The 22,597-nt window shown below is 40.5% G+C and overlaps 1 protein-coding gene and 1 long non-coding RNA gene across 4 annotated transcripts in view; both read left to right on the top strand.

The window, feature by feature from the left end:
- KYNU (kynureninase) overlaps positions 1 to 22,597 on the top strand; it is a 162,503-nt gene that overhangs the window by 46,727 nt on the left and 93,179 nt on the right. For all 3 annotated transcript variants that reach the window (XM_010353829.2, XM_030916883.1, XM_030916882.1), the window contains one exon: positions 7,506 to 7,588. In XM_010353829.2, the coding sequence (XP_010352131.1) occupies positions 7,506 to 7,588 (83 nt within the window). The remainder of the gene's footprint in view (positions 1 to 7,505; positions 7,589 to 22,597) is intronic.
- On the top strand, positions 8,871 to 17,475 carry LOC115893274. Its single transcript, XR_004053263.1, has 2 exons — positions 8,871 to 14,916; positions 16,565 to 17,475. It is a non-coding gene; the product is annotated as an uncharacterized LOC115893274 (long non-coding RNA).

The following is a 22,597-nucleotide window of genomic DNA, read 5'->3' as shown; positions in this document are numbered from 1 at the left end:
ATAATTAGATTGGATGAATTTGAACTTATAGAGTGTCCTTGCCTCTTGGGTATTCATTCAGCAAGGCTGTGAATTTTTATCCTCTAAGCATTTAAAATATATTCTGCCCTGCTATTCTATTCATATCCTTATAGTCATCCCACTTAAGTAAGAAACTGGTTGATTATTTTCAAGACTTTAAAGTTGTATTTCAGGAAATCACCTCATGCCCTTCTATTGCTTTGTCTTTTACATTTCACCTTGTATGATGGAAAATTTTAATGCTTCAGGCAATGTACAGTGAATTAAAGAAGACTGCTAAGCAAATGGACATCTATTCCATCCATGCTTTGTTTAGTTTATGTAATCTTCTTGTTTTAAGCTGTAGTGACTCTGTCAACAACATGGCCCTGCCCATAAATGTCTGTGGTGTTTGGGATGCCTGATCACATGCCTCTTCTCCCTACCTCACCCACCGTTTTTGATCCCAAAAGTGTTTGCTCGTTATTGTTTTTTATCTCCCAAATATTTAGCTTAAAATCCCACTTCTGATCTTTTCCAGCTGAAGTTCTATTGGGAGGAAACTTCTTCTCTACAAACTGAGTACTTAGGTCAAAGTAGTGAGGGCCTGCCAATTAATTGACAACAGACAGGTTAACAGGAGAAAAGTTTATTTCACACTCAGATAGAAGAATTCTACAAGGGGTAGTTTGCTGAACAGCCATGGGTAAGGGTTTATATACCAGCTTAACTAAAGGGAAGAATTTTAGAGCTTCAGTGGGAAAATATAAAGGTTTCCATTGGGCTTTTTCATCCTGATGCTAATGGGCAGTATCCTTCCTAGCTGGAAGCTCCCAAGAGGGAGATGAATGGCAGCTGAATTTGTACCTCCAGGTGCTAAGGTCCATCTAACTCTGAGGATGGGTCAATGGCAGCTGTATTTTTAGGAGGCTGTGCTTAAGTTTAGATAACATTTCTTTCTGTGGCTGCTCCTTTTTCAGATGTGTTCAAAGTAGTCGGACCAGGCATGGTGGCTCATGGCTGTATTCCCGGCACTATGGGAGGCCAATGTGGGTCACTTTAGCCCAGGAATTAAAACCAGCCTGAGCAACAAAGGGATGGGAGCAGTGGCTACTGTCTGTAATCCCAGCACTTTGGAAGCTGAGGCGGGTGGATCACAAGAGCCCAGGAGTTCCAGATCAGCCTGGCAACATTGTGATATCTCAACTCTACAAAAAATACAAAAATTAGCTGGGTGTGGTGGTGCATGCCTGTAGTCCCAGCCACGTGAGAGGCTGAGGTGAGAGGATCACTTGCACCCAGAAGGTTGAGGCTGCAGTAAGCTGTTATTGTGTCACTGCACTCCAGCCTGGGCTACAGCAAGACCATGTCTTTAAATACATACATACATATATACATGTAGTCTTCATGCCACTTCCGTGGTCTGTTAGTCTCTTCCGTTTTCATTCTGACTGTTGCTTTGTTTTTTTTGTACTAAAATCAAACCCTGCATGTGTTCAGTTGCCTCTAGATTCAGGGCCTCGAATTATTGTGGTAAGTTTTGTCTGATCACTTCTTCCTCTTTGCCTGCCTCAATGCCACTTCTGCTCTACTTCTTGGCTGATACTCAAACAGGTCAGTGACTCCTTTTCTTCTTGACCAATGGAATATTATGGGAATCGCCGAGTCAAAGACGATTACACATTTACTAAACACTATAATGCACATTGAAAGTAGTTGCTTAGTTGAAAAAGATAGTGTTAAAAATGTATAATCTTGACCAGGCATGGTGGTTCAAGGGTGTTACCCAAAGACTTTGGGAGGCCAAGGCAGGCAGATCACTTGATCTCAGGAGTTCGAGACCAGCTTGGGCAACACGGTAAAACTCTATCTCTACAAAATATACAAAAGAAATTTAGCTGGATGTAGTGGCACATACCTGTAGTCCCAGCTATTCATCAGGTTGAGGTGGGAGGATCGCTTGAGCCTGGAAGGTGGGGGTTGCAGTGAGCTGAGATTGTAACACTGCACTCCAGCCTGGGCAACAGAGTCAGACCTAGTCTCAAAAAAAATTATAATCTTAACAGTAACATAAAAATTAGAGTGCTTTAACAAAGCAAGATTTTGCACAAGCATATAGATGTCAAATCTCTGTCCATCCAAGTGCTATAAAGTAGGAAATGCCATTGGGCTCATGGATTCTATCTTCTCTAGTTTTATGGCCTATTGCAGACATACTGCCTACTACACCTAAGTATTGAATAAACAATTTTTTTGTCATAATGAAGCCTGATTTTGTAATTCATCTGGCTACCATCTTTGATTTCTTATACTAAGGAAAATCCAAGAATAGAGGTAAAACTAGAAATATTTTAGGATCTGTCTTAATTTGTTCCCACTGCTATACAAAATACCTGAGTCTGGATAATTTATAGAGAAGAGAAGTGAACATTCTTATAGTTCTGGAGACTGGGAAGTCCAAGATCAAGGTGCTGGCAGATTTAGTGTCTGGTAAGGTCTGCTCTCTGCTTCCAAGATGGTGCTTCTTGCTGCATCCTCATGTGGCAGAAGAGGCAAACACCTGACTCCTACCTCTTTTATAAGAGTCCTAATCCCATTCATGAGGGCTCTGCCCTTATGACTGAATCACCTCCTAAAGACTCTACCTCTTAATACTGTCACATCGGCAGATCAAGTTTTAACATAAGAATTTGAAGGGGACACATTCAGATGATAGTAGAAACAAATTATTTCTAAAACTTAAACTTTCTTAAGGCAAACTGTGAAAATCGTTTTCTTAGAAACTTTTACCTCTCTGTAGTTTTAAAATGCTATTACCATTATTTTGCATTTTTATTTTCAACTCTACAGGATTTCTAAAGTAGATTAATAACACATAGAGGAATATATTTGTTTTGCAAAATGGCAACATTTAGGCAATTCTAATATGCTGAAATATAAAACTTTTTGTGTGATATTTATTTGATACTTAATTATAAGCAAAAAGGTTTTATAATAATAAGAAGCAACAGTATGTCTGAAATCTATGGGTCTGTTGCAATGAATAGGCAATAAGCATAAATATTTGGAAATAATATTTTATATTAAATATTTACTAATGACCTAGATTATTTAATGGAGAATAACATTGGTTAATAATCATAATGCCACAATCCAGCTAGAACAGAAGGATATATCAGTCCTAAAGAGCATATTTTAAGGTGGGGAATGGGTATAATGTCCCTAAAACAGAATCACAATATTTTGGATCATTTACATTGTCAAATCTGCTACATCAAGGGTGTTCTCTCTTTTTCATAAGAGCAAAAACCTACCATAGTTTTGTCTCTACAGGGATTCTTCTAAGAACTGTGACAGTTTAGGTAAGATTATTTAAAGATAAAAATGTCCCTTTGAATTAAATATCAGGAATACACCACTGAGTTTACTCTACATGGCAGTGTGTGTGTGCTGACAGGACACTGATAAAATATGCCAGAGAAATGTAGATGCCTCCTTCAGACCCCTCTAGTCTCATTTAATTTAAGCATTTCTTCCTTTAAAAGCAATAGTGTTTGAATAAGAGAACATAAGAAAATACATAGAATGGCATGTTACAAAGATTTTTCACAACATCTTTATTTTTGTTTTTCTAATTAACATTATTTTTTTGGAGTCAGGGTCTCACTCTGTTGCCCAGGCTGGAGTGCAGTGATGTGATCATAGCTCACTGCGTCCTTAAACTCTCAGACCTGGGCTATCCTCCCACCTCAGTCTCCTGAGTAAGTGCAACTACCGGCACATGCCACTAAGCCTGGTTAATTTTTTCCTTAATTTTGTAGAGACGATGTCTCCCTATGTTGCCCAGGCTGGTCTCAAACATTTGGGCTCAAGGAATCAAACCACCTCGACCTCCCAAAATGCTGGGATTACAGGCATGAGCCACCATCCCTGGCCTTGCAACGTCTTTATTGGCTAATCATCAAGTGGGTCATGGAAAAAAATATAATATAATGAAGGCAGGCTGTGAAATCATAATTATTTACTTATGGAAGGAAGTTTTCTAAAAACAGGGCCATTTTTCATTTTGTGGGATGGTTAAAGCATGGTCCTACTTTAAAGAGGATCCAAGTTTCTATTAACTTCCTAATTTCCCATCCTGCAGTCCTAATTTTGTGAGTAAATACTCCTAGTAGATGTCTCAGAAAACACCCACTTATAGCAATGATTTATTCTGTGGCAGTGAGTTAACTCCTCCCATGCTCTCTTTTCCTTTCCAGCATTTGTAAAAGAAGATTACATCTATGCTGCAACTATTTTAAGTAGTTTTGTTTGAGCAATATAATATTTTTTTCTTAACCCTAATACTGATGTTTATAACTGCACTTTAATCTACATCAACTCTTTCTAATGACAGGCCACTTTACTTTGGGTTTATTTGGGTAACACTTTGTAAATACACTTCACTACCCCAGGCTAGTGGGCTAACAAAATGAAGCAGCAGACACTGTGTGGTATTTTAAAGGGAAGGAGATGCCAAAAGCGTTGCAGGAAGAAACATATCCTTAAAGATTATTACCACGGTGTCTACCAGAGAGAGGAGTAGGTGGCATAATATTCTGAGATATAAATTCTCTGAGGCAGAACATAGAATTTTACTACCTAAATGTAATAAGATGTATTGTGCTATCAGCAAAGGCCGTGGAGCTCTATGTGATTAAAATTAAAAAGGATCCAAGTATCTGCCTTTAACTACCATTTAATGATAATGATTTTTGTCTTTAGCATTTATATTGAAAATCAAGAAAGAGGCAAGCTGCAGGCTGTCTAATAACAATATGAATAATAATAACTAACAACTGCCCCTCTTTTCCATCCTTAGTTCTTAGCAGTCTAGGTTTATTCTCAAAGAAAGTCCTCTTCCTTCATCTTAGTTTATATGGTAATAGAAATGTTAGTTTAAAAATTGTGTTCTGTACCACATGCTGATGAAGGGAGTTTTAGCATTAGATTTACATTAGGAAAGAAGACTCAGAAACGGGGTACTATGTAACGGTCTCTTTCCCATGTTATCTCATTTATTTCTCATGGGAATCCTTTAAGGTCCACATCGTTACCCATTTACTTGTACAAATGTGGAAAATGAAACCCTATAGTTTCAATAAATGTGGTCTCATGACCAGTACTGACCTGCAGCTGACTTATACCAGATGTCAAAAGCCAGTTATTAAATACTCAGAATTTTTGTTGATAGTATGAAATCGCCCATGATGGGAGTATTGATACCTTGGAAATCTGCAAAGGAGGAAAAACAGTGCTGTAGTCCTCCGGTCTTAACCGCCCCTCTTAGGGAGTAGCAGCCCACTAGCACCAGTTTACTGACACAGATTCAACCCAGGTTGGTACGATACAAAAAGCACATTTTCATTCCTTTCTTTCAAGCTGACAAACTTTTGGATTCCTAAAGAATTAAGAACTGTTACCCAGAAAAAATGGGCTTCATTCACATGGTAACAAAGGTCTTTCTGGGGACATGGATGAAACTGGAAACCGTCATTCTCAGCTAACTAACACAGGAACAGACAACCAAGCACCACATGCTCTCACTCATAAGTGGGAGTTGAACAATGAGAACACATGGACTCAGGGAGGGGAACATCACACACTAGGGCCTGTCGGGGGTGGGGGCTAGAAGTTAAAATACCTAATGTAGGTGACAGGTTGATGGGTGCAGCAAACCACCATGGCACGTGTATACTTATGCAACAAACCTGCATGTTCTGCACATTGCGTCCCAGAACTTAAAGCATAATTTTAAAAAAGTCAGAGGAATATATAGCAGGCTCAAACATTTAATATTTATCTTTTTTTTTTTTTTTTTTTTGAGACGGAGTCTCGTCACTTTGTCACCCAGGCTGGAGTGCAGTGACCAGATCTCAGCTCACTGCAAGCTCCGCCTCCCGGGTTCAAACCATTCTCCTGCCTCAGCCTCCCGAGTAGCTGGGACTACAGGCGCCGCCACCTCACCCGGCTAGTTTTTTTTTTGTATTTTTAGTAGAGACGGGGTTTCACCGTGTTAGCCAGGATGGTCTCGATCTCCTGACCTTGTGATCCGCCCATCTCGGCCTCCCAAAGTGCTGGGATTACAGGCTTGAGCCACCGCGCCCGGCCAATATTTATCTTTTTAATTGTGAAACCATCTTTGTAATATTTATTATGAAATAAGTTTTAAAATGTTGCTTAATTCTAAAATATGATTTAAAATAAACTATTTCTCTGTAGTTAAAAAAAAAAAAAACAGAGGGAACAAGTTTTGATCAGTAGACGTTTGATTACTTGGTATAAGTAAGGAGGACACTGGGAGTTTTCACAAGAACAGTGTCTCCCAGAGGGAAAGTGACAGGGGAGTTTTATGAGGTGATAGGGGAGAAGATGCATCATCACATGTAGAGGAAGGGTCGCAGTTGTGGAGATTCAGTGATTAATCATGCCAGTGCATAGATCGCATGTATGGTAATGAAGCTATAGCTTCTCCCCAGGTGGAGACTTTAGCATAGTAATAAGGACAGTTCACTCAGGATCATCCATGAGTTGCTGCGGTCTGTCAGAAGCTGGCTCCAACCAACAAGGTGACAGCATTACAAACCAGGCTTGGGAAACAAACAGGTGACAGGGCAGGAGGCTGTAAAACAGGCTGATGGCTCAAGTGTATTAAATGTTATGATCCCTGGAGACCTCCCTGTCTGCTTATGGAACTACCACTTTCAGAGCATCATAAGATACAACAATGTTAACAGCACTCAGAGGCACTTCACCTTAATCCTCTGTTTTAATTTCTTCTATGTTTTTCAAGTGTACTTGCCTTCTTCATTTCATGGAAATTTCTTGAAAGTTGAAGTACTCTATGTGTTTTGCATTTTTCTACTATGCCTCCTGGGATACTTACTAGAATAATAAAATTGCGCTGGAATGTGACAGATGAAATTGCTAGCAAATATGTCAAACCAAGCAGTGTTGGCTTTGATTATTCATAAATTTTGTTATTTACTATAAAATGGTATCATGAGTATAATCGTATTTTATATTCTTCTATTAAATTTAGCAGATTATAGGTGTATTTTAAATGTCAATTTATAATCATTTTAGTCTCTAGCCTTACAAAATAGTATGTAAGTTTTAGTATAGATACTACATTCTACAGGTATAAAAGTGTGTTCAAATAATCTTAAAAACTGCAAAATGACTGAGACCAAAAAAATTAGACTCTAGAATATAGCAAAATGTTAAAATAACATATGAACAATCCCCCCTCTTCCTAACAAAAAGAAAATAAATTTTAAAAGAGAAGTTAAAAGACATTAATCCCAAGTATTATATTTTTTGTTTTAAAAAAGCTTGATTTTATATAATTACTAACACATAGAAAGGTCCACATAGAAATGTTTATTTGCTAAAGCTGATATTTGAAATAATCACACACATGCACACAAAAGCTAAGAAATGTTTATGTCCCTTTTCAATTTCAGAGCAGCCTATGGTCATGAAGTGGGGAGGCGTCCTTGGATTACAGGAGATGAAAGTATTGTAGGCCTTATGAAGGACATTGTAGGTAAGTACAAAACACTGAAGTTTTTCCAAATGAATTGTAAAGATATTATCATTTAATTATAAACACAGGTCATAAAATCAAAATATTATTGAAGAGCATCGTGATTTTCTATTTTAATCTATAATAGTAAAAAGGAGGTACACTTTTACCTTAAATTTGTTAACTCAAAGATTGCTACGGTGAGCATAACAAGGTTATTTATATAAAAATAACATATATGTTATTATTTTTCTGTCATACTTTAAATGTAATATTTATCACACCTATGAAAAACATATGCATTGTATTAATTTACAACTGAATACATTTCATAAAAATCAACTGAAATGAATTTTCTATAATTTAATTATTTGATATAATGAACATTTTGACATGCTAAAGGTGTAAAGCACCAATCATGTTTTTGCTCATTTCAATTTAATCTTTGGTGATCTATTTAAATTTTAGCTTCATGTTACTGAAAATGACATAGCTGATGCTGTTTTTAGTCTGAAATGTGCTATCTTAAAGAGAGTTATATATACTATTGGTGGTATTTAAGATAGTTTTATATGGTAAATGTGTTAACATTTTGAAAAAAGTCATTTAATTGGCTTAAATATTCAGCATTGTTTAAAATTTAAGGTACTCAAAAAAATTAATGATATTTTGGTAATTGGAGTGGTGCTATTTGGAACTATTTTAAGGACTTAGGGAAAACTCAAGTTTTCAAATCCTTTTTGAAAGCTTATTCTTTTATAAGCAAACATACAAATGTCTTTATTGCTTCATTTCATTTGAATCTTGACCAGTAATTAGAAAGAAAATCAACGTGACTGGAAGGGAAATGGAGTGGGGAAAGCTGGACTTTTGCATAGAAAAAACTACGGCAACTGGCAAATCATTAAAATCTGGGGAGTATCTTGTTTTTTTAAAAAGTAATTATTGATTATTTGCTATATGTGATGACTGTGGGAGCTCTGAGGACATAAAACTGAATAAGGGCTGGGCATGGTGACACACACCTATAATCCCAGCACTTTGACAGTTTGAGGTGAGTGGATTGCTTGAGTGCAGGAGTTCCAGACCAGACAGGCCAACATGATGAGATCCCATCTCTACAAAAAAAAAAAAGTAAAAATTAGCCAAGCATGGTGGCACACACCTGTAGTCCCAGATACTTGAGAGGCTGAGGTGGGAGGTTAGATTGAGCCTGGGAGGTTGAGGCTGCAGTGAGCCCAAATCATGCCACTGTTCTTCAGCCTGGATGACAGGGTAACACCCTGTATCAAAAAAAAAAAAAAAAAAAAAAAAAAAAAAAAAAAAAGAAAGAAAAATAAAAAGAAAAAAAAAAAGAATAAAAACATTCACCATCCTTATCCTCATGGACTGCCAGTAAAGAAAGATGCAAAGAAATCCAAAATTAATGTACTACATAAGTAAAATACAAAGAAATAAAAAATTAATCACACTACCAAAGAGACATAATTTTCCAATTGATTTAGGACTGAACACATGCATGTAACTACTCTTTTTTCTAAAATCTCACTAAAGAATTCTGAATAGAATAGAAAAAAAAATTACAAAGTCTAAACCCCAAAGGACAAAACAGAATGACAAAGGAGATGATAATAATATCTGGGGAGTTGGCTGCCAGATAGACAAGCGGTAATTGCCGGTATCAAAAAAAAAAAAAAAAAAAAAAAAAAAGTAAACCAAATCCTAATCTCCCAATGGCAAAAAAATAAAAAAGCCATCTTTACCCTGCTAATCACCTGACCATGAAAAGAGTCAAATTCTGTAAAATATTTGAAGAGTAAATTATTCTGTAAAATATTCTGAGGCAAATACGAGTGGTCATGACCCAAGGCACAGTTTCAAGAGGTCCTAAGAACATGTGCCCAAGGTGGTTGGGTTGACAAAAGACATTAATCTACACATGTGAGGCATCCATAGGTTTGGGGGTGAGGACGGGACAGGAGCACGGGTGGGTAGTGTAGGAGTTTATAGGTCATAGGGTTATAGGTGGAGTCAAAGATTTTCTCATTGGCAATTGGTTGAAAGAGTTATTATCTAAAAACCTGAAATCAATAGAAAGGAGTGTCTGGAGGAAGATAAAGGGTGATGGAAACCGAGGTTCTTATTATGTAGATAAAGTCTCATAGGTGGCTGCCCTTAGAGGCAATAGATGGCAGTTGTTTCCTATTCATACCTGTAAAGGGTTCTAGTCTCCCAGTTCATCTCTTTCAGGATTGGAAGAGACTGAAAAGGATAAGATTTAGTGATGTTCATCATATTCTTGACAGATGCGAATTTTCCTTCACAACAGAAGGCTTTGTAGGGCCACTCAAAATATGTCAAAGAGACATATTTTGGGGTAAAATATTTTGATTTTCTTCTTTATCTGTCATTTGATGTTATGCCAGAGTAAGGTTAGAAAGTAAGCTGTGTTATATAGGATCAAATAAAACCCATCTGGTGAGATTTTATGGTTTGTAGGGTGTTACTCAATCCCCAGGCCTCTTAGGAATTTGAGCAAGACAGGAAAAAGGTCAGAGTTTATTCCTCACACCTCCAGAAGTAGTGATGAAGATATGAATTTTAAAAAAATATTTGTTGAAATTCGGTTTAAAATATAATTAGAATATCAGATCCCCTTGCCCACTTGATGCTGCCAGGTGAATACTCCCACACCCCATTTTGGGAGATAACTGGAGGATTCGTTTCCAGAAAAGGGAGAAGAAAGGGTCTCCAGACTGCCATAGCAAACACCACAGACTGGGTGGCTTAAACAATATAAATTTATTTTTTCCCAGTACTGGAGGCTGGAAATTCATGATCAAGGTGCAAAGTGCTGTCAGGGTTGGTTTCTGGTGAGGTTTCTCCTCTTGACTTCCCCTCTTGGCTGCCTTCTCACTATGTCCTCACATGGCCTTTCTTTTGTGTACTGGAGGAGAGTTCTCTGTTGTCTCTCACACATCTCATAAGGACACCTAAAGATACCAGTTCTACCATATCAAGGCCTCACCCTTATGACCGCACTTAACCTTAATTACTAATGTATAGGCCTATCCCCAAATATACTCACATTGGAGTTCAGGGCTTTAACATATGAATTTGGGGTAACCAACTCAATTAATGACAGTTGTAAGGTTTCTGTGTCGGTTTGAACCCCCAGAGCACGCCAACAGACAACACGAGGCGGTGTGGAGCAACATGCTGTTTTAATGAGTGCCTGGGTGCAGGAAGGCTGAGGCCTAAAATGGTGTCAGCACCAAGTGAGGACAGGACAAAAGTTTTATAGTCTCCTGTAAACAGGAAGTGTTCTAGTCAGACATAACTGCTATATTGTACCTGGATGGCCTCTTTCTCAGTCTTAAGGGGCATGTGTCTTCAGTACAGGGTAGCTGTCTTTCTGCCGGCTCTTTTCCTGTTTCTGCTGTCTTGCCGAAAAGCAGGCTCTTTGCCTGCTTCTGCTGACTTCAGTAGCCTTGTGCCTTAGTAGTGGGCCTGAGAAGGGAGGAGTTATTCATCTCCTTAAGCTTTCAGGCCCCAGGGAGAATCTTACATTCCTGTCTATTTGGTTATAGATCAAAGGGAAAAGGGGCAACTTTCTCAATAACTACTTCAGGCGTGATAGAGGGGGTGGTGTGGGCACCTTGGAAAAAGAAAACCTTAATTTTTGGGGTATTGCTGAGAGACGGGTTTGTATCCACTGTGTCGTTGTAGTAGGAGCATCATCTGGATTGTCTGGAAACGCGTCTGTGCCTGCAAGACAGTTATGTTGAGAGGACAAGGAGGTGTCAACAGGGAGAGGCATGGCCTCATTTGCTGCTTCACGCGTGAAAGACTGTGTCTGGATTAAGGAGGAGAGGTAATTTCTGAGTGGCTTAGAGTTTGGTAAGGGTGGAGGCCTTAAGATAGAAGTTCCGCCATACACGATTTTAAAGGGACGATAAAAAGAGGGTGCTTTTGGTGTTGTGCGGAGTCTCATGAGGGCAAAAGGGAGATTGTTTTGTCCATGGCTGGTGGGTTTTTACAGCCAGCTTGGTGAGTTGGGCTTTAAGGACAGAGTTAATTTTTTCAACTTTGCCTGAAGATTGAGACCTGTAGGGTGTGTGGAGAACCTACTTCATATTTAAGGATGTAGAGATACTTGGGTAATTTGGCTGATGAAGGCGGGCCTGTTATTCAGCTGGATGGATGTTGGGAGTCCAAAATGGGGAATTATATGCATGATGAGAGTTTGTGTGACAACATTTGCACCTTTTGAAGTTGTTGGGAATGTTTTTACTTAGCCAGAGAAAGTATAGACAAAGACTAGAAGATAGCAGAGCCATTTATTGGATGGCCTGTGAGTGAGGTTTACTCACCAATCTTGCCTTGGTACCTGGCTCCAGGCTTGATGAGTAGGAAAAGGTGGCGACTGGAGGGAGTCTTGGGGTGACACTGAGTGGCAGATAGAGCAGGACTGGGTAATTTCTCAGAAATGGCTGAAAAGGTGGGGACAAGTAAGAACAGGACGGAGAAGTTGCAAGAGAGGTTTGTAACCGACGTGGAAAGAGTTGTGGAGGCTCTTGCAGGTGAGGAAGGTTTTGAGAGTGAGGAAGAACGAAGCACCTTTCCTTGACATACCATGGTCCTTGCTTTTGAAGGTTTTGGGCTCAGAGGTTCTCCTTTTCTTCTGAGGTGTAAAGAGGAGAGAACAAGGACAGGGACAGAAACTGGCCTTGCATGGGTTGCAGGACTATTTCTTTCGCTACCTAATCTGTTAGCGCATTTCCAACGGATATATGATTGTCTGGGGTGTGGTGGCCCCTGCAATGAATGATGGCAACTTTCTGCAGGAGCCTGGCAGCTTGAAGGAGTTTGTTGATGAGAGAGTCATTTATGACAGGAGCGTTTTTTGCTGTTAGGAAACCCAGTTTTTTCCAGATAGACGAATGTGACTGTACTATATGGAACGTATAATGAGAATTTGAATATATGTTAATTTGTTGTCCGCCTGTCAGTATGAGAGCTTTAGGATAGGCAATGAGTTCAGCTTTTTGAGAGGTAGTGCCTAGGGGGAGTGGATTGGCTTCAATAGTATGTGGGGTGGGGCGGGGACACTATAGTATAGCCAGCATGCTGGCGTCCTTGATGTAGGAAGGAGCTGCCATCTACAAACCAAGTAAAGAAGAGGTTGGTCTGTTAGGTTTGGACAAAGTAGAAGAAAGGTTTGAACAGTGTTCACACAGAAGTGCGTAGGGTCTTCAGCTGTTGTAGCTTCAGGTAAAAGCATGGGTGGGTTTAGACGGGAGCTGGTTAGCATAGTGATTTGGGGGATTTCTATGACTAGAACATACAATTGGAGGAGTCGTGGGGCAGAGATGAGACGTAGTACACTGCGGTGAGTTGGCAAGTCTTTGATGTTATGGGTTGAATAAACTGTTAGGTTGGCATGGAGAGATAGTTTTAGGCTTTTAAGGGTGAGGACAGCAGCTGCTGCCAATGCTCGGAGGCAGCGGGACATCCAAGAACTGAGGCTTTAAGCTGTTTAGAGAGGTAGGCAATAACCTGGGGGTGGGTCCTTTAGCCTGGGTTAGAACACCTAGCGTAACTCTATGCTGTTTGTCGGTATAGAGGGAGAAAGGTTTGGTGAGATCTGGGAGAGTGAGGATGGGGGCTGAGGTGAGAGCCTTCTGGAGTAGAAGGAAAGGCTAGGTAATAGGCTGTGCAGATTTTAAATGCTCATGGAGGGGGCATTAGCAGCTTGGTATAATGGTTTGGCAAGTAGAGCGAAGGAGGGAACCTAGAGCCTAAAATATCCCGAGAATCCTAGAAAAAGAGATTTTTTTGCTTAGTTCGCGGAGGCAGGAGGGATTGGAGGAGGGATATGCAGTCGGCTGTGAGCCCTTGGGTTCACGGGGTAAGAGCTAGACCTAGATACGTAACTAAGGGGATGCATATTTGTGCTTTCTTATAGGAGATCTAATATCCCTGTTTTGTCAAGAAGTTTAAAAGAGAGAGATAGTGTGGGGGTTGCAATCTTTTTGAGAGGGGCTACACAGGAGCAGATTATTAACACATTGAAGTAGAGTGGATGGTTTTAGGGATAAGGTACAGAGGTCACTAGCAAGGGCCTGTCCAAAAAGGTGGGGGCTGTCCCTGAAACCTTGAGGTAGTACGCACCAGGTGAGCTGACGTGAAACGTGGGAGTTGGGGTTTTCCCATGTAAAGGCAAACAGATTTGGGGAATCAAGGTGTAAAGGAATTGTTTAAAAAAAAAAAAAAAGCAACTTTTAGGTTTAGAATAGAAAATTGGGTGGTATTGGAGGGAACTGCGGAAAGTAAAGTATATGGGTTAGGAACTACTGGACATACTGGGAGTACAGCTTGGTTAATGAGTCTGAGGTCCTGGACTAAGCGATAAGTTTCATCTGGCTTTTTAACAGATATAACTGTTTTAAAAGGAGTTTGTTGGGTGGAGTAGGTGACTGGTGAGGAGGCAAGAAATGATAGGCTTTAGGCCTATGAGAGTTGCTTAGGGGATGGGATACTGCTTCTGTGACAGGAACTGGGTGGGTTTTTTAAGGGCCATGTGGAGGGGTGTGGTGTTTTCTGACTGAGTGTGTGGAAGTGTTCTAAACAGCGAGGTTACAGATGGGGGATAAGGAAAAGTTGCATGTTTTAAGGTGGGAGGTTGGAGGAGTAGAATAAAGTTAAAAGCCCTGGAGGGGTCTGGGTTGATGTGTTGGGTACTGTGGGGAACACAGAAGTGAAGAGTAGTGTGGAGTTTTGAAAGGAGCGGAGTTTGGCATGAGGACAGGAGTAAGAAAGAGTGAGTGAAGGAAAAGGTGGCAGGGAGCAGAAAAGTGGAGGGGTGGCTTGGGGTTTGGAGACTTTTCTATTAATTTCTACAACAGAGACTTGGGAGAACGTGGTGGGTCCTGAAAAATTAGGTAAAGCCGTGTAGGTTGCCCTGGTATTAATTAAAAAACATACTGGCCTACCCACCGCCATCAGGGTTACCCTTGGTTGGGATGAAGAGATGGTAGTTGCCAGGGTGTCCATTTCAGGGCACCATCAAGTCTTCAGTGGCAAGGCTGATGAGATCCGAGTAGGAGGTTTTGGCCGGCTTAGGAAGGAATGGGGGCGGTCCTTGTGGGGTCCGCTCACAGTCCAACCTCCAGTGGAGTCCTCCACAGAGAGGACATGGCCTCGTGGGCTTACTTGGGTTTGGGCATTGTCTGGACCAGTAGACTTCATTGCCGCACTTGAAACAGGCGCCAGGTGGAGGTGGATTGCTAGGCGGCTTCCATGTGGAACTGCAGCCCTGCGGGCCTGCAGGACCCCTGATGGTGGAGGTAAGCATTTGAAACTCTGCCTGTTTTTTTGCCTTTTACTTTCCTCATCATGATTGTTAAAGACTTTGAAGGCTAAAGTAAGAAGGTCTCCTTGTGGGGTTTGAGGACCGTCATCAAGCTTCTGAAGTTTGCGTCAAATATTAGGGTGAATTGGGAGATGAACCGAAGGTTTAAGATAGTGGTTCCTTTTGGGCTGGCTGGGCTTAGGTTGGTATATTTTCTTATGGCTTCAGTTAAACAAGAGAGGAAAAGGGCTGGGTTTTCATCAGGACCTTAGGTGATTTCTGAAAATTTTTCAGTTAAACAAGAGAGGAAAAGGGCTGGGTTTTCATCAGGACCTTAGGTGATTTCTGAAAATTTTTCATAGTTTACTACTTTATGGGCACCCTTTTTGAGTCATGCAAGGAGACACACAATCATGTGATCTTGATGGCGGCATCCAGAGGCCCCATCTTGATAATCCCAGTGGGGGTCCTGGTTGGGAACTGCCTCTGCACCACTAGGCTGGGCAGGAGTTTGGGGGTGAATTGCATCAGCATGCGCCTGAGCTAGGGTCCAGATACGGCCTTGGTCTTCTGGGGTGACGGTGGAAGAGAGGGTAATGTAGAGGTCATGCCAGGTTAGTTTATAAGACTGGGTAAGGTACTGAAACTCCCTAATATGAGGTGGGGTCTTCTGAGTATTTTGTTAATTTGGGAGAGGTCAATGAGAAGGGAACATGAACTCTAATCATACTTTCAGTTCCTTCTACTTCCTGAAGGGGGCACTCTAGCACAGGCGCTGAAGTAAGGGTGGGGCATGGGCTAAAGATGTCGCCTGAGCAAGTATGGGCGGGAGAGAAGGAAGAAGCCAGCAGTGGTTCCTGCTGAGGGTATGAAGGGGGAAGCGGGTTGAGTTGATAAGCAGTAGAGGATAGATAGGGGCGTAAGGAGGCAGGATGGGTTTATAGGCTTCAGGAGAGGGCAGTGAGGAAGGAGAATGAGTACAGGCAATGCTAGAATTGTCCTAAGGGGACCGTGTAGGAAAAGAAGTGGATACAGCTGACTGGGAAGATGGTGAATGAGAAGACAATGGGTTATAGCAGGCGGTTGAGAGAAAGAGGTAGGGGCTGGGAGGGGTGGACAGCAGTCTGCTGGATTGAATGAGGAAGAAAAGGTAGGGTTGGGAGGAGAAAGGCGATCTGGATGGCGAGAATGGAAGAGAAGAATTTGAACAGGTGAGCAAGAATTGTAGAGGTCAGGTTGTGATCTGAGTGCAAAAAGGCCTAGACATAAGGAATTTCTCCCTGTTTCTCCAGTCATCAGCAATAATTGCTTAAGTTAGTTAAAATTGTAAAGTCAAATGTTTTATTTGTGGGCCATTTAGATGCATTATTTAATTTGTACTGCCGCCAGGCTGTATTGTAAAAAAAGACAAGGTGCTTAGGGTGGATATCTTGCCTGAGGCCTAAGGTTTGCAGGGGTTTTTTATGAGGCAGCCTAGAGGGCTGTGTTTTGGAATGGAGGACTAGGAGTTTCCCATAACAGAGGGTAGGCACAGGAGAAAAGAGAAGAAGGAGACCATCCTGGACGGCTGGAGGGAGACGATAAAAGGAGCGATCTTCACTGCTGCCTTTTTCGTTCTCCGAACGGGATCAAATGACTTATAGGCGTCCCCCTAAGACCAGATGATCAGCAACTGCCTAGCACACACTGGAACCTTCTTGGACCAACGTTGGATTTTTGGACCGGAGAAACCAAGAGAGTCCATGCAGATTTTTCCCTGTTAACAGGGCTCCCAGGAAACTTACTGGTAGGTGAGATCCGTGACCGATGTGCATGCAGAGGGGTGACTGGAGGATGAGGAGTTTCCTTTGTCGGGCTGCTCTTTGAGGTGGAGGGGTAGGTCCACAGAGGATTCTGACCTGAGCCCCTCCCAGATTTCGGGACCAGAATGTAAAATTTTTGTATTGGTTTGAACCCCAAGAGCACAACAGACAACACGAGGGGGTGTGGAGCAACACGCTGTTTTAATGAGCGCCTGGGTGCAGGTGGGCTGAGGCCTAAAATGGCATCAGCACCAAGTGAGGATGAGACAAAGGTTTTATAGTCTCCTGTAAACAGGAAGTGTCCTAGTCAGACATAACTGCTAAGTTGTACCTGGATGGCTTCTTTCTCGATCTTCAGGGGTATGTGTCTTCCCACCAGGGTAGCTGTCTTCTGGCCAGCTCTCTTCCTGCTTCTGCTATTTTGCTGATGCTCGCTGCTAATGTAAGTGGCCTTGTGCTTTGGTACTGGGTCTGAGAAGGGAGGAGTTACTCATCTCCTTAAGCTTTCAGGCCTCGGGGAGAATCTTACTATAGTGAAACCAAAAAGCATTAAATAAGTGTTTATCCACTTGCGCTATTATTTAGCTAGCAGTCCCCATGCAGGAGGCTGGACAAGTCTACTCTGTTATCTGCACAACCTAAAGAGTCTGACATGAGGGCATTTTCCAGCGTGATGGGCAAATGGGATTACCTTACAATAAACCCCATCATGTGCAGAACACACTGTTAAAAAAAAAAAAAAAAAAAAAAAATCATGAGCCAAACTAAATTTAATAGAGTTTAGTTGAGCAAAGAACAAAATCATGAGTCAGGCAGCCTCTCAAGTCAGAATGGGCTCACAGAGACTCCAGCACAGGCATGTAGTTGGAAAATTTGTACACAGAGAAAGTAAAGTGATGTGCAGAAAATAGAAGTGAGGTACAGAAACAGCCTGATTGGGTACAGCCCAGCTTTTGCCTTATTTTAACATGGTTTGAACAGTTGGTCTCCTTTGATTGGCCAAAATGTGGTGATTAGCACAAGAGTAGGTTACAGTCTGCTTATGCCTCCATTTAGGTTACAGTTCATGACTTACAAAGACAGCTTTAGACTGTACTTAAAATATGTAAGGAGGCAAGTTTAGGCTAAAGTTAATTTAACAATCCCCTTTTTGGTCATCTTCTCAATTTTGAAAGATTGACCAAAACTTTAGTCATTGATGTAACTATCACCATCATAAATGTCCTTATTTGGTTTTAAAACCCACTGGAAAATAGCACAATAGTGGATTTTGTAAGATAAGAACAAGGACTTCAGTAATTTTTTTTTACGGGTTAGAGTTACAGGAGAAAAACAAAACCTAGTCTGTTCTAGGATATCTGTTTCCTTAAAGTCTTCTTTTTTATTATGTCACATTTATCAGAAGTGACTATTTTTTGGTTTGTTCTGGTCTGTGGGGGCCTAGTGCATGAGCTCACTCCAAAACAATATCCTCCCATAATTTTGTTTAAATATGTTAAAAGAAAATCCTTAACCAAATTAAATTTATCAGAGTATAATTGAGCAAAGAATGATTCACAAATTGGGCAGCCTCCCAAGCCATAATAGGCTCAGAGATACTCCAGCACAGCCACGTGGTGGAAGATTTATGGACAGAAAAAGGAAAGTGACATACAGAGAATGGAAGTGAGGTACAGAAACAGCCAGGTTGTTTACAGCCTAGCATTTGCCTTATTTGAGCAGGGTTTGAACAATTTATCTTCTTTGGCCAAAATGTGATGATTAGCACCAGAGCAGGTTACAGTTTGCTTACATCTCCATTTAGGTGATAGTTCGCTATGCACAGAGAAACCTTTAAGCCAGACTTGAAATATATAAGTAGATAGCTTTAGGCTAAACTTGATTCAACATCACTCATGTTTATTATACCCACATTACAAAACTTTTCATGACAATCTGTTTTTATACATCCATGTTGTGTGGAAAATTTTTTTAAAAAAAGAAAAAAGTCTGTTTTTAGTTTATGACCTTATGAATATGTTCACCTATTAAATCTTTTTTAAAATAACTTTATGGGGGGCAGGCATAGTGGCTCACACCTGTAATTCTAACACTTTGAGAGGCCAAAGCGAGAGGATCACTTGAACCCAGGAGTACAAGACCAGCTGAGGCAAAATAGTGAGATCTCGTGGCTACAAAAAAATAAAATAAATAAGAAGAAAGAAAAATTAGTGGCATGTGGGTGGCTCATACCTGTAGTTTGAGCTACTTGGGAGGCTGAGGCAGGAGGATTGATGGGAGCTCAGGAGGTAGAGGCTGCAGTGAGCCATGATTGCACCACTGTACTCCAGCCTGGGTGACAGAGTAAGACCCGGTCTCAAACAAAACAAAACAAAACAAACCCCCTCAAACCTCAATAGAAGAAAGTTGTAAGCAAAAGCAAACTCAATTTCCTACCAATTATTATTAATCATTACATTATACAAATTTCTATTGGTTTTGCATGGCTATATTGTGGATCGGAATATCAACTTCTAGTTTAAGATAACAGATTGAGGTTGGGAGCAGTGGCTCACACCTGTAATCTCAACATTTTGGGAGGCTGAGGCGGGCAGATCACAAGGTCAGGAGTTCAAGACCAGCCTGACCAACATGGTGAAACGCTGTATCTCCTAAAAATACAAAAATTAGCCAGGCATGGTGGCACGTGCCTGTAATCCCAGCTACTCAGGAGACTGAGGCAAGAGAATTGCTTGAACCCAGGAGGTGGAGGTTGCAGTGATCTGAGATTGTGCCACTGCACTCCAGTCTGGCAACACAGTGAGACTCCGTGTCAAAAAAAAAAAAAAAAAAAAGATAACAGATTGAGTACAAACTGAAAATTCTCCATTCTATGACAAATACAGAGAAGTGATTGAAAAAAATTAACAAGCATATAGCAACAGTTAAAAATAAATAAATAGAAATCTGCATAGACCAGAAATTTATGACCATTATTGAAGAAAGGAACAGTCAGATATCAGAAGGTAATATATTGGGGGCAGCACATGTGGAGTCAGGCTCAGTGTAGGATTGAGTCAAAGACTTTTCCCAAGAAGCCACAGGGCTAATCTGGGCAGCCCTGGATGGTTAGGTCTGGAACCCAGGGCCAGAATCTTTGACAGCCAGGTCCAGTAAAGGCTAAAACCCAGAATCTCCTCCCGTACCAGTAGATTCTCAAAACACAGTGCACTTGATCAGGCTGTCAGACTTACCTAGAGCCCTGCGTATTCTGATGGAGGGAATTCTCCTCTGAGCAATCCCGGATTGCATTTAAAAGTGTGCGAAATATTTGTGTAATAAATCCTTTATTTGTGTTCATTTGTTAGAAGCCAATTCTAGACATTCAAGTGTTCTAATATGTAAACAAACAAACAAAAAAACTGGAAAAAGAATTTGCATTTAATTTGACCAGAGAATATGTGTTTCACTTTATTCAGTTTGCTTTCAGAACATAAACTGCATTCTAATCCTGTTATTTTGTTCTTAATATTTATCATCCTCTAAAGAGAAGTTAGAATGTTTATATACAAGCCAGGGAAGTGGTAAAGTGATATTATTCAGTAAGATTTATTTATGAAGCCAATAAACCTTGCAAAAATATATCCTTTGACCATTTAAAAGTTTACAGCTCTATTGCGACTTATTAAATGTCCAAGAGCCTTGTTGTCCAGTAAATACATGTATGACACATAAAGATCCTTGAAATTTCAAACCAGCCACCTTTCATTATTGTTACTAAGGAAAAATAAAAAACATATAAGAGAAAGACTATAAATATTCAGCCTTGTTTAGAAAACTAAAGAGACTAAACTTATTTTAAATTTTTGAAAGAAAATTTGTCAACCATGGCTGTAGGATTTTTATGCCTGTCTTTGAGAAACCACACACTAATATAATTTATATTCTGGCCTACAAGGCTGCCCCCACTTCAGATGCCAGTCAAAAATCCTAGAAACCACCCTTACTTTGCACGTACCAGCTATAAATTCAGGGATTTCCACAGTGCCCTTTGCAGGCTCCATAATTGGCTAGAGCACTTTCAGAACTTTCTTTCACTTTCCTTTATGTTTGCCAGTTTATTATAAAGATACAACTCAGAAACAGCCAATGGAAGAGATGCATAGGGCATGGAAATGGGGGAGCTTCCTTGCCTTCTCTGAACCTGCCAATATCTCGGTACTTAGATGTGTTCATCAGCCCAGAACCTCTCTGAGTCTTACTGTTTTTATAAAGCTTAGTCCCAGCCCTCCTCTCCCTCTGGGAGGTCAGTGGGTAGAGCTAAAATTTCACCTCTCCTCCCTCTGATCACTTGGTCTTTTTGATGAGCAGCTCCCCCATCGTGAGATGTCTCTCAGAGCCCCAACCTAAGTCACTTCATTAGCATCAACTCTCCTATGATCTAAGGGGGCTTGTTATGAATAACAAAAAATACTTTTACCACTTGGAATATCCAAGGGTTTTAGGAGCCATGTGCCCTGAACTGGGAACAAAAAGCAAATATTTCTTGTTATACCATACCTATGGGACAAAATTCATTTAGTTTCTGCATTTTTGTCTTTGAATGCTGCATTAGTTAAATTAGATGTGTTTGGTCCCAAAATATAATGTCAGATATAGAGGATAACAATGATTTCTTAAAATGGGCAAAGTGCATTTTGTAGACCTGAAACTTCATAAACAAATTATTTATAACTTTCCCAAAGTCTCAAACCTTATCTGACAAATGCGTTGTCACATTTTATTTGAAGTCTTTTCAGTGGTCTGGGTTGTAAATCAGAGTTAGGAAGGGTGTGATAGCTCCCACGGTTAGGAAGTTTAGAGCCACAGGAATTTAAGAGATTTGTTGTGCTGGGTGGGCCCTGAATCCGTGACCTGACCTGCAGGTAACTTAGTTTCCTAAACCGATGGATCCGTCTTTATTGATAAAAGGGCATCTGTTTTGGTCTGTCAGGTCATAGTATTATTTCTAAAATGTTTTAACTTCCAAAATTATATACATATTAGTCAGAGAAATGGTCCTTACTTAAGTCAAATTGAAAAATGAATCACTGAGGCACAGTGACTCACGCCTGTAATCCCAACACTTTGGGAAGGTAAAGTAGGAGGATTGCTTGAGCCCAGGAGTTTAAGACCAGCCTGGGCAACATGGTGAAACTCCACCTCTGCAAGAAACACAGACACACAAAGATTAGCCGGGTGTGGTGGTGCATGCTTGTAGTTCCACCTATTCGAAAGACTGAGGTGGGAGGGTTGCTGGAACCTGGGAGTTTAAGGCTACAGTGAGCCATGATCATGCTGCTGCACTCCAGCCTGGGTGACAGAAAAAAAAAACAAAAGAGAGAGAGAGAGAGAAAGAAAAAGAAAGGAAGGAAGGAAGGAAGGAAGGAAGGAAGGAAGGAAGGAAGGAAGGAAGGAAGGAAGGAAGGGAGAAAAAAAAGAAAAATGTATAACTTCACTCAAACAGACTCTTTCAAAATGTGTTTTTGTGTGTGTGTTCATTTTGTTTGCAAACCCCATGCAGCTTCCCATTTTGCCTTGGTTACTAAGAAATTCTGAGAAAAATTTGATCAAGTTTAAAGTAACAAAAATATTTAATAAATTCTAATTTGTTTCTCATCTGCATTTATTGTGTTGCTACTTTCTATCATTCTTCCTCAAATAGTTTTGTATTACAATTTATCTCAAACTTCTTTGGAAGTAAGTGTGGTTTAAATGATGAGATAATTAAAATAATAGTGTAGTAACTGCTGTAAACAGTAGCAAAGGCCAAATTTATTTTTTCTGCTTGCTAATGTTACCAGCAGGGAATCCATATGGGTCTGTAGCAACCTCAATTTTTGCCTCTTCAGAAGA

The sequence above is a fragment of the Rhinopithecus roxellana genome, chromosome 14, assembly GCF_007565055.1.
Source record: "Rhinopithecus roxellana isolate Shanxi Qingling chromosome 14, ASM756505v1, whole genome shotgun sequence".
Taxonomy (NCBI): domain Eukaryota; kingdom Metazoa; phylum Chordata; class Mammalia; order Primates; family Cercopithecidae; genus Rhinopithecus; species Rhinopithecus roxellana.
The sequence above is the reverse complement of the archived record's forward strand: the minus strand, read 5'-3'. Positions and strand labels throughout refer to the sequence as shown.